General features: G+C 42.2%; 1 protein-coding gene across 1 annotated transcript; it reads right to left on the reverse strand.

Annotated features, from left to right (window-relative positions):
* Positions 1–9515: 9515 nt before the first annotated feature.
* BJ212DRAFT_1303720 (uncharacterized protein) lies at positions 9516–11706 on the reverse strand (the record flags this gene model as incomplete). The annotated part of the gene is made up of 8 exons (XM_041333467.1): positions 9516–9593; positions 9767–9877; positions 9929–10115; positions 10215–10321; positions 10483–10863; positions 10954–10973; positions 11065–11536; positions 11671–11706. The coding sequence occupies 8 exons, from the start codon at positions 11704–11706 to the stop codon at positions 9516–9518; spliced, it is 1392 nt and encodes a 463-aa protein (XP_041187715.1).
* Between the last annotated feature and the right edge of the window lie 985 nt (positions 11707–12691).

A 12691-nucleotide genomic window follows, 5' to 3' on the forward strand; every position in this document is an offset into this window, starting at 1 on the left:
GTGTATCTACTTCTCTACGAGATCCTACCTTTGTTTTGTGTCCTTCGCTTCATCAGAGTCAGGATGTGTCTTTGATCAACCTCCTTGGGACCTGGTAGTCTGGCTCTATGTGCCACTAAAAGCTGAGATCAGATTTGTCAGTTTGAGTGGTGACTGATTAAATTTTTGCAAAAGCAACAATAACTTCTGCTGTTCTACCAGAAGTACAGCAGCACTCCACACTTGACACCAGAAGATGACAATGCTGAGATTCAGATTTGATTGAGGAGGGTGGGGACCTTGCCCATGTGACCAGCAACAACTCCAAAACGACAACTTGGCGATACATAACAGTCTTACAGCACTCTTGGACCTCTAGTGCAAGTGGAGCTGATCTTACCTTGGACATGCGTCATCACTACACCACTTCATGATATAACAGAGGGGCAACTTGAGGATGATCAATAATGTTGCACGATGTCTGAGTCACCCTCCCCTATAAATTCTCTAGACCAGGAAATACTGTCAAATTGAAGCCTTGATGAAACCATTGAAGCCATCTACAACTCCACACAACACAGACAAGCACAGACTACTGCTTATCTGCTTGGGGCCAGACAAGAACCCCCCAAGCTCTACATTGAGGATGTCCCTGATGTGCATGCCAACTTTCAGGGTTTCATGTGTAAGCTTCATGCTCAATCATTCAATGTGTACCAATGTATGTTCATAACCAGATAATTTTTGCATTCCCCAGCATACAACCAATGCTGACATTGCAACTGCTTATGTTGATGTTGGGTTTGCAGACAATACCCTTTTCTCTGACATGTTTGACCACATCCATGCCTATATGGATATCTCACCCCAGGACAGTGAAGTTGGTTGGCAACTGTTAATGAACTGTCATTCAGATCTCCCAGCTCATTTGAAGACTTCTTTTGACCTTGAAAATGCATTCAAGTCAGCGAGAGCAAAGCAGTACTCAGGCAGGAATGAAAAAGTCATGAACATCAAGATATTGAACCTTGTATGTTGTTCTGCTATGAGATGAGGTCATTCTAACATGATATCTCTTTCCTAGAAATGCATCTCAAAGAGGGTTAGAGCAGAAACAGATAGCAGAAGCAGCCCCTCTGATGTTTCAACTGGCCCAGTCACCCTGCCAAGTCCAATCATTCACAATCACATCCATTTCACTGGTGGGAGTGATGCAGCCAGTCAAAACTATCAAGTGCACTCTAGTGTCAAATGCTCGCACATAATGTGCTGGAGACAGATGATGAATCTGATGATGAGTTGCAGCTGACAATTTATGATGTGATCAACATTCTCAACCATTGTTTTCCAGCAATGAACTTCAATCAGTGTTTGAGCACTTTGTGCCATCAAGGGATCATGTATCTAACAGCTGCAGTTGATTTTGACTCTGATTTTTACATTAGTGATGTTGGAATGTTGAGGGGGGCTGCATCTGTGTTTTGCAGGCAAGTCATGAAAATGAAGATAAAGAATGATCAAGCTGCAGTGTGAAGCAAGGCAAAGGGGAAGAAATGTGCTCACACATCTGACAATGCCAATGACTCAGACACATTAATGTATTTTAAATGTACAGACACATTTCAATGTACCTTTCTAGTAGCTAAGTATGTTGTAAACCCACAGAATCTTATGCTTGTATGAGACACCACAATTGATATAACTGGTTCCAACCCAACAAAGTGAAACCTTCCACATATTCTCACTCCCAAGTCTCTGCTGCTGTCAGCAGTGCCTGGCAGCCAGCCACACTGGCAACAGTACATACAGTGGCTCAAAAAAGTGTCTCAATGTTTGTGACTTTTTGTGCAATTGCTGTATTATGAGCTAGGGTGTGAGAGTATGACTAAGCCATAGGGAGGTGTGGGAAAGCTCTGATTCTAAGATTTATGTTTGATCCCTCTAGCGTGGGAAAATTATGGCATCAAGTGAAGATATGGTTAATTTAATTTGATGACTCATTGAGACACTTTTTTGACTTTCAGTTTGACCAACACAATCTCTATAATTCTGGTACTTGGTGTTTCCTCCTGTTGCTCTAATTACTTCTGCCACTCTTCTATGCATACTATCTATTAATTTGAGGCATTCCTCATCAACAATCTTGCCCCACTCTGCTGCAACTCTCTCCCACAGCTAAAATCACCCCTATTGAGGATCTTGATAGACTGCAAGTGGTGTCTTGAGTAATTACCAGGGTTGTTTAATAGGGTTGAGGTCTGAGGACTGGACTTGCCATGATAAAACACTAATACCATAGTTTTTAAACCATTTTATGGTCAACTTGAAGTATGCTTAGGGTCATTGTCTTGTTAGAGGGTAATGTCTTATTCAATAATTCTTGATTCTTGCATGCTTCTGAGCAGATACTTTTCCAAAATTGAAATGTGCTGCTTCGCATTCATCCTCCCCCCCACCTTACAGAGAATTCCTACTCCATCCCACCTCATACAACACCATACCATCAAGTTTCCTACTCCATACTTTAGTATTTTCTTGACTTTTCATTCTTCTAGTAGTTCTTCTGCCTTTCATCACATATATTCCTAGCCACCTGACCCCATCCTACTGGTTTTTGTCTCATGTGACCAGGTAGCCCTATTCCAGTCCTCAACAGTCCAATATTGAGGCTTTAAAGCAAAGACTAATCTTCTTTCTATATAGGCTGAAGGCAGGAAAGGCTTTTCTGCCTGTTTACAGCTTTAAGATTGGCTGCCTTAAGAGTACCCCTGACTATTTGAGTGGAGAGAGCAGTGTAGATGATGTAATGAATAAATTTGGTGGCTTGAGTAGCATTGGCAGCCTGCCTAGTTGGAATATTATGAACAAGAGATTTTTTGTTATATGATATAGGCTTGAAAGGACAATCTAATTTGATATTTTTCTTGTCCAGAATGACTGTTTTATGATCCTAATGATAGCAACCCTGCTCAGACCAGTTTTAGTAGCAATCTGCCTGGTATACAGATTAGAAAAGCTAATGATAATAACAATAGGGGCTATTTCAGCTGTGAGAGAGAGTTGCAGCAGAGTGGGGCAGGATTGTTGATGAGGGAATGCCTCAAATTAATAGATAGTATGCATAGAAGAGTGGCAGAAGTAATTAGAGCAACAGAAGGAAACACCAAGTACCAGAATTATAGAGATTGTGTTGGTCAAACTGAAAGTCAAAAAAGTGTCTCAATGAGTCACCAAATTAAATTAACCATATCTTCACTTGATGCCATAATTTTCCCACGCTAGAGGGATCAAACATAAATCTTAGAATCAGAGCTTTCCCACACCTCCCTATGGCTTAGTCATACTCTCACACCCTAGCTCATAATACAGCAATTGCACAAAAAGTCACAAACATTGAGACACTTTTTTGAGCCACTGTAGGTCACTCATAAGTCATGTGATTTTTATGGATCTTCATTAGCTGACCAAATATAACTTTCAATTGATCTAAATCATTGTGGTACTTCCACAAGTATTGTTCACTGGCAATTGCCTGAGCAAGATATATATAGAGACTGCAAGCCTTTCACTCTCCCTTCAGTTTACCTTTCACCTTTACACAGACTCTTGGAACTGATGACATTCCTCAAATCTTCATAGCTTCTTGTTGAGAACCTTGGAATGACAATGTTCCTGGGCTTTCAGTTATTCATTGCGAATTTGTTTCTTCATTCTTCCCTCATGCCAAGCTTCATAGCCTTCCTGTCAATAACCTTGGAATGATGACATTCCTGGGCTTTCTGTGACTTGTTGTGAATTTGTTGACTTCATTCTCCCTGACATTATCATGATGTCCAATGCGCATAGAGGACAATCTTCACTACTTCAGTGATTGGTAGACAAACAATCTTTGTGGTGGAGAGTGACCAGTAAGAAAACCAATGGTTAGGAGTATGTTTGGGTAGCCATCAATGCGATACACCCAAGGGTAGGACCAGCCCCTCCATGACCTAACATGAGAACAAACAAAATGTTCAGCAACAAAGCCCTCCAAGACCATGACTGGTCAACCACTCCAGATCACTGGGACAACTTGAGGCCGTACCAACTATACATTCCTGCCAGTGAGCAGCCAAATACTTGACTGTTCCTGGATGGCAGTTGGATTGCCACTGCCTGGCCTCTAGGTGGTGATTGGGGCATTTCAGAGCCTGGAGGCTGGTGCATATCTTCAGAGATGCATACTAAGCTTCTGGCGATTCGGGAAAATGCTGGCATGCTCATTGGCACAGTCATTTCTCTGTTGCTGGGCAGAAAAACTTTATAATTTTGTGTGACCCAAATTATTTTTGTGATACCAAGTTAATTTGCTCCACTCCCTTCAATGTCCTGTTTTATTTATTGTTGTTAAGAACCATGTTGCTCAAGGGGGAGAGAGACTGACTTAGAGGGGCTTGGCCTCAGCTCGTACGCTGTGCCCCTTACCCGAGTATGTGCCCTCCATTTTGTATGAGGTCTGATGATGGTCCAACGAAGTCCAGAGGACTTCCAGAGGCTGGCTACTCTGCTGGAGAGCACTAGAGGACTTCCAGAGGAGCGTGGGAAACATCTGGAGGAGCGTGGGAGAGTTCCGGAGGAATGCAGGAAGTGCTCAGGAGAGTTCCCACTGCAAGGTAATACTTCTACAGGAAACAGGATGGAAGGATAGGAGGTCTGAAGGTCCAGAGGACTGGAGGACAGGAGAACAGGAGGACAAGAGGACAGGAGGACAGGAGGACAGGAGGACAGGAAGACAGGAGGACAGGAGAATAGGAGAACAGGAGGACAAGAGGACAGGAGGACAGGAGGACAGGAGGACAGGAGGACAGGAGGACAGGAGGATGGAGGACAGAAGGACAGGATGTCTGAGGGTTAGGAGATGGAATGTCCAAAGGACAGGATGCCTGGAGGTACAAGGGACAGGAGGTCCGGAGGTCCGGAAGGAATAGGGGCTACATTGGACAAAGTCTGATATAGAAACAAACAGAGGTAGACTATCCTAAGGTAGAGTGAGAGAGACAGGGATTGGACCTAAGTTCGGAAAGAGGGTAAGTGCCAGAAAGGTGGAGCTCCAGCCTAGGGAATCAATCCCTAGGCCTGATGGGTAGGACAGACTTAGGTGGACCAAAGTCTGAGAGAGGATTGGGCAAGTCTAAGTCAATATTCAGACTAAGGAACTACAGGAGTATCTACAGGGGTTATATACTGAACAGCATCTGAGGGGATCAGTAAGCAAAGGAGCAAGGCTATGTATGAGCATGTGGAAACACATTAGTAAGTAAGATGGAACATAAGTAAATGAACTCGGAGATGAAGACTCATACAAGGATCAATAAGCAAGATGGAAGAAGAGGTAACCGAAAGCCAGAAAGCAGAGAATACCTAAATGGGGATAGGCACAGGATATTGGACAGAGGGTGGGAATAGGTCTGGAGATCTGGGGATCTGGAAGACAAGGTGGATACAGGACCGGGATATGAGAAGGTGGATAGAGTCCGGAATCTGAGACAAGGTGAAGTCCGAATGTCTTGCTGGATGGAGTGTACATAGGGTGGATGGGACAGGGGGTTATGGTTCAGGCTAGCAGTGGAGATCCGATGGTCCAGAGCTCAGGGGTAAATCCAGAGCATAGTCGATCCTGCTGAGGTGTGGAGCACACAGCGGAAGGGGATCTGGGAATGAGTTGGATATGAAGTGTGGTCCAGACATAGGCTTGGAAGGCGTGGGAATATGATGGAATGTGGGTCTGGATTGTGGGATATGACAATTGTGGGTGTCCCTCAAGTTTTGCATGCTCCATGTACAAAGGAAAATAACAATGGTTTGACCCTCATGGATGACGGAAGACATCCAACATTAGAAGATTGTTTTAGTTCTCTTCTTGTTGTGTTACTGATAGTGGTATGGTAAACAACAAATCTGTAGAGGGGAAGATTAATGTTTGGTCTTTGGCCACCTAGTTGCTATGCCTAAAGAGGTGGTGCTTGACCCTAAAGTGTCTCTAACTAGGCCCTGGCTCAAGAAATAGGAACAAGGAGGGGAGAATGCTGTTCCAAGTCAGAGATAAGATAGTTGTTAAGCCCTGGCATGATCAGGAAGGATTTACCTGGTTGAAGTGAATCTCACCCCAGGACTCCATTTGGTATAAGTCTTTTTCAACTACAGAGCTCAAATGGGCAAAAACCCATTGTCATACCAAGGGGTATTTACATCAGTACAGGCAACTTGAGTAGATAAACTGTGCTTATGACTTGATCTTTGCATTTTATCTATTGTCATCGAACTATGTAAATGGAGCAGAAGTTCTCATCTCATCTATAAAAACCATGTTCCAAAGTTTGCCACTCCCAGTTGTGCTGCCTCACTCAAAGATCAGTTATATCAGCCTCCATATGACTTGCATTGTGTGATATCAGATTTATTCCCAAGGTAATTGAACAATGTAAATCAAATTGTGCCATTAAAGCAAGCAGCTCATCCAAAAGCCTCACTTGCTTAGTCAGAGCAAGGCTTGAGGCTTCACTTACTTTCACATCCCTTAGCTTACATCCCCATTCTTGCTGCTTATACAATGGATTTCCGGACCTCTTTCTGCCTCTACAGCAAGAATGGGTGATTTGGTAGCAGTCACTAGTTGTAGCTTCTTCAGCTCACTTTGTAGCTCCTGGAGCATGGTTTCTTGTCCTGGAGTCAGAAAGACTTCCTCTTCTTTCCATCTATGTCTCACTCAATTTTTGAGCATGCCATCCCAAAGCCTAGTGAGTGGATGTAAGGAATCACAGTTTTCCCATTGGCTGATCCAAGAGTGAAGGCTGTCATGGAATCCCATTTAGTGACTGTGATACACCTGTGATCCATTACCACCAAACGTGGTCATTTGTCCATCATAAATGGAGTCCAAATTATTAGCCATTGTCCACCTATCTTCAAGTTGACCGCTTTTGCTCATGTGAGCAATGTCACCCCTGTCATGCTGCCTCACCCAATGATTGATTTTTTGAGCTTTCATATGACTTGCTCAACTTCAAACAGAGCTTGCTTCTGGGGTTATTAAACTATCTGAACACAATGGTAACATTCATCTGGTCCAAAAAAATCATGTTCCAGAGTCGTGCTACCTCCTCCTGCCTACTGCACCCAGACTTCACACAACTTGCCCAGCTTCAGATGGAACTTGTTTTATGGGTTAATGAGCATTTTAAATCCAACAGCAGCACTCATCGTTTCAGATAAATCATGTTCCAAAGTTATAAATTCCATGTTGTGTTGAGGCCCTCACCCTACAGTTGATTTTTCAGCCTTTGTACATGTCATCCAACTTTAATTAGGACTCATTCTCAAGATTATAAAACCATCTGAATGCACTGGAAATGCTCAGTTTGTCCAAAAAATCATGTTCTAAAGTTAACCACCTATGTCATGCTGTCTTTCCCTCTAAGACTGATTTTTCTGGACTTCATATGACCCATATGGCATGATCTTGAACTTGTTTCTGAGGTCACTGAAAAATATAAATCTAGTGGTAATGCCCATTTCATGTGTAAAAATTGTGTTCAAAAATTGACTGCCCCATCATGATGCTTCACCCTCTGAGATTGATTTTTTCAGCCTTCACTTGACTTGCTTGACTTCAGATAGAACTCATTCCAGAAGTCATTGAACCCTCTGAAAATGACAGCAACACTTGTTTGGTGCAAAAAATCATGTTCCAAAGCCATGAGCCATGAGTTATGAGTTATAAATTCCTGTTGTGCCAAGGCCCTCACCCAAAGTCAAAATTTCAGCCCTTGTATGATTCAAATGGCTTGATCTCAGGCTTACTTCTGAAGCAATTGAACCAGGAGGAACAACAATTTGAATTTGATGCATCAAAGTCAAGTTGTTGTAAAGTTGCCCACCTGTGTCCAAATTAATCGCTTTTGCTTATGTGAGCAGTGTCACCCCTGTAATGCTGCCTACCCAATGATTGATTTTTTCAGCATCCATTTGACTTGCCTGGCTTCAGATGGAACCTGATACATCAGGTCATTTAATCATCTAAATGTGATGGCAATGCTTGTTTGGTGCAAAAAATCATGCTTCAGAGTTATAAACCATCCCAAGGTCAACTGTTCAGCCTTCATATGACTTGCATGGATTGGTCTCAGACTAATTACTGAGGTGATTAAACCAATATATATCCAGCAGCAACAACCATTTGATCTGTCAAGGTTGTATTCCAAAGTTGCTTCCCTGTGTTTGAATTGACCACTTTTGCTTGTGTAAATGATTGATTTTTTCAGCCTCCATGTGACTTGGCCGGCTTCAAATAGAACTTGAGACCAAGGCTATTTAACCATCTGAATGTGATGGCAATGCTTATTTCCTCCATAAAAATCATATTTCAGAGTTGTGGCACCCTCCCCCCCTGCCCCATCACTACCCCTGTCTCTTCACAAACTGTGAGGAATGTTCTCAAGGCAGCTCATCTCAAGGCAGTAACAAAGAAGAAAAAGCCTCTTCTCTCCATCAAACATAGGCAGAGAAGACTAGCCTTTGCCTTAGCTCATCAACACTGGACTGTAGAGGACTGGAAGCATGTTATATGGTCAGATGAGACCAAAATCAATAGGATTGGGTCAGATGAGAAGGTATATGTATGGAAAAAGAAGGGAGATGGCCTAACAGACAGAGAGGTTAATGGGACTGTATGGGATGGAATGGTGTGGGAATGCTTGCTGAGGTTGAGGGGAAGATGAATGCTGAGCAGTATGTGGACATTTTAAATGACCACTTGCTGCCTAGCTTGGCAGAATCAGGGATTGATGAAGAAGATATCATTTTCCAACAGAATAATGATCCCAAGCACACATCCAGAAGAGCTAAAGAATGGTTTGAAGAACATAACATCAATGTTCTTGACTGGCCAGCACAGTCTCCTGATGTCAATGTCATTGAACATCTCTGGGGAACACTCAAGAAAAAGCTTCAAGCCTATGAAAACCCCCTAAAGGAGTATGGGAGCTTTGGGAGAGAGTAGCAGTGGAATGGGGGAAGATCATAGCTGAGGATTGCCAGAAATTAATTGAGAGTATGCCTAGAAGGATAGAGGTAGTAATTAAAGCCAAGGGAGGTCATACAAAATACTAGAATACCTGGTTATTATTGTAAAATACTTGAGTCAAAAAACTGTCTGCATGAGTCACCATTTTGTGAGCCTTGTATCTCCACCATATCTCCACCAATTCCCACTGGTGTAGGGCTCAAATGAAAGCCCTGAAGCCATACTACAATGTGCTATAAGCATGTCCTTGAGGCATTTGTTTGTTCTCACACAATATCATAGATAGTGAAAAATGTCAAAACATGTGGACAGTTTTTTGAGCCACTGTACTTTGGTATCTTGACTTGTTGTGACTCAACTCACCCTCTACCCTTACCACTGATACAGCAGACCTGCCATTATCCCTTCCAATGGTATATATACATTATGGGTAGCACTTGTATTCTCTAACTTGAATCTACTTGGTTCATACTGCCTACCCTTTGAGCCCTAAGCAAGCTCTCCTCTTTAGCAAGTACTTTCCTTGGATCTTGTCGCTGCCAATGTCTCTAGCCTTGTGAAGAGAACGATTGATGACTTGCCATCATAATCATCAATAATTGATCATAGCCCTTGCAGCTAGATCAATTGCTATGAACTCATACCTACAAATGCTTGCTGGTTGCAGCAGGCTTGGTGCGAGCCCCAATCCAAGTTCTATGTTACTCACTCACTTCATTTGCTCACCGCAGACTTAGTTTGATCATAACACAATGCCTCCATGTAGTTGTTAATGGTGTGTGTGTGGGGGCAAGAGATCTTCATAGTGTCGCTCATGGCCTTATACCACTGGGACACCTGAATGCACTGTAAGGATCTTTTGCATCCATACAAATTAGACTTCTGTACCTCTTTATCACCCTCTTTCACATCATCTAACTCTTTCCACACCCAGTCCATCACCATGCCCATCATCAACAGCATTGGGATCATGTCCAATGACAACAAGTATATGTATGTGCGTGCAAGCACATGGTCTGACCATATTTTGTCATCTTCTGATTCTGATTTCTGGCCCAGCCCATGCTCAAGGAGCCTCAAGATGTCACAGGAATATTTATCAAGGGCAGCAACATAGATTTATGTGTCTGTGCCAAGTTTACCAGCGTACATGTTGAAACATGTCACAGCTCACTCATTGATCCCCTTGATATAGGGAATGAATGTCTTGAACTCACCAGCCATGCTGGAGAGTATCTTCTGATGCAACTCTCGCACCCACTCACATGTGTCCTTACTCCCCTGAGATTTCTCAATGAGTGTGCATACTTCATGATAAGATGGGAATTCATCTGTTGATGCAAGTTGTTAAAGCATGCTCATGCTGCACCTCATGTATATGGTATAGATCTGTAAATATGTCATTTATTACTTCGTGCAATTCAGAAATAATGTTTACATACCCCCATGATCACTGAGATATTGGCCAACAGCCAGTGGACCAATAGCTCACTCTGGTGTTGATAATGTGCCCCCATCAGGAGGATGTCACACATCAATGTAATAACAAGCTGTTCATTTTTCCATATCTTTATTAGTTTCAAATTCTTGTCATCTTTGCCTTTCTCATATTCTTGTTGGATCAGCTCCAAGGCAGTGTCTTTGCCCTCCTCTTGGTAGACATCATAAAAATCATGCAATTTCAACACCAATTCCTCCTCTTGTGTCTTGGCATATATGTGCAAGGTTTGATTTTGACTTAGGTGCAAGCCAAGGTTACCCATTCTGGCATCAATGATATTTGGTGAGTTGTCAGTTTCATATGTCACACTAAGTCCCTGCATCTAGAGTTGTATCTAGATGCACACATAACATGTGCACAGGTGTGTATACTTGCACATCTGGACTCATGTCCAGATGCACAGGGAACATACCTGCACATCTAGATATGACTCTAGATGCACAACTAGACCACTAGTATATTGTACATGATGTGCCTTGGTTATACAGGATAACGGCCCAGTTTCCAAGGTCTCAATGTTCACCTTTCACTATGGCAAGGCAGTTCCATAGCTCAATGTGCTCTGTCACTGAATCATCACTGGGGTCTTTCACCCCCTCAATGTGTGTGATCCTCTTCTCAAGCATGGCTTCTTCATCAATGAAGGCCTGCACCATCTTTTTCAGTGTGGCCACCCAGTGTTGGCCTGATGCTAGTATCAGTGGCTTCCTGTTGACAAACTTCATCTCATTCAAACTCTCCTGATCATTCCAGCTCCCATTCAACTCCTGGCCAGCATGGAGATGACTTGATGCAATGACAATCATGAGAGCATTGCTTTCCTTGTACCACTGTTGTCTGTGCTTCTTGAATAATATAATCATCTTGTTCACTTCACTCAAATTTTGTGCTCTGTCATTGTAAGTACCAAATTGCAATTTATTCGCAATCTCAAGAATATTGATTTTCCCAATTCTGATTTTCACCTTTGTCACTGCAATATCTAACTCTTGGTTCTCATGTGTAAGATCATCATTTAGTGATGCTGCTTACACAGGATGTGTGTCCAACTTAAACATATTGCTCTAGAATGATGTTCATTTAGGGTACATCAGTTCCTGTATTGGCATTGCAATCACATGGCACTTACACCACCATCAGCTGTGTTTTTTGATTTGTGGGGCATGTTGATAAGTTGATGTTGGTGGTATGTAAATCACTATATGTTGCACAATGTCGCATCTGATTACACACATGCATCTAACTCACTTGTCTTCCTCCTGCCCTAAAGTGCCTCATGTTTTCACCATTACTTCTATTCATTAATGTAATGTATATACATTTATCAGCACTTAATCCCACTGGTTGTTAAAGATAGCACCCTTAAAATCAAATATATATATCAATAGATGTTATGACTTGCGCATCTAGAATGGGGTGTACATGAGACTTGATATTGTGAAAATGGCTAGAATACCTGTACCAAAAGCAAACCTACTTACAAAAATCCTATATAATCATGGTCTGTGGTATGGCATCTCTTATCCTTGTCTGGGGTGATGCATGGGTGATTGTCAAAACCTCAGATTATAGCTATGATGTCAAGCCTTTAGATTTGTCCCTATGCCCTTATATTGTACTCAGGTGCTGGCTTGCTATTATCCAATTACTTAAAAATGCATAAACATTCAGACACTTTTTTGAGCCACTGTAATACATTATTCATTTCACACCCAACAATAGAATTCTGTACATCTCTGTATAACTATGTCCTCTTTGTATCTTTCTCTCTTTCACTCAAATGTACTGAAATTGATGCACTTCAACATACAATATGAAATATACCAATATAAACCACCCATGCTTGTTCACCCCAGCTCCTCTGCTCATCACTGCTGTAACCCAGTGCCCAACTAATATAACATTCCACTGGAGAACTTCATATGGACTTCAACCACATCTGTGGTCTATATGAAGTTGCAAACCCAAATAGAACACACAAATAAGTGCTCAATAGCATTTGGGCTGACACTCACCAAATTCAAATTCTAGGCTACAGTGGAATTATTGAGCCATGGTAAATGAAAATGCATGTGAGGAATGAATACCTTTTTTGTCCCATACCACAGTGACTTCAACAGTGTGAGGACTGTAACAAGAGAAGATCCCTT

This window comes from Suillus subaureus (genome assembly GCF_016647635.1).
Source record: "Suillus subaureus strain MN1 chromosome Unknown BJ212scaffold_47, whole genome shotgun sequence".
In the NCBI taxonomy this organism is placed as follows: domain Eukaryota; kingdom Fungi; phylum Basidiomycota; class Agaricomycetes; order Boletales; family Suillaceae; genus Suillus; species Suillus subaureus.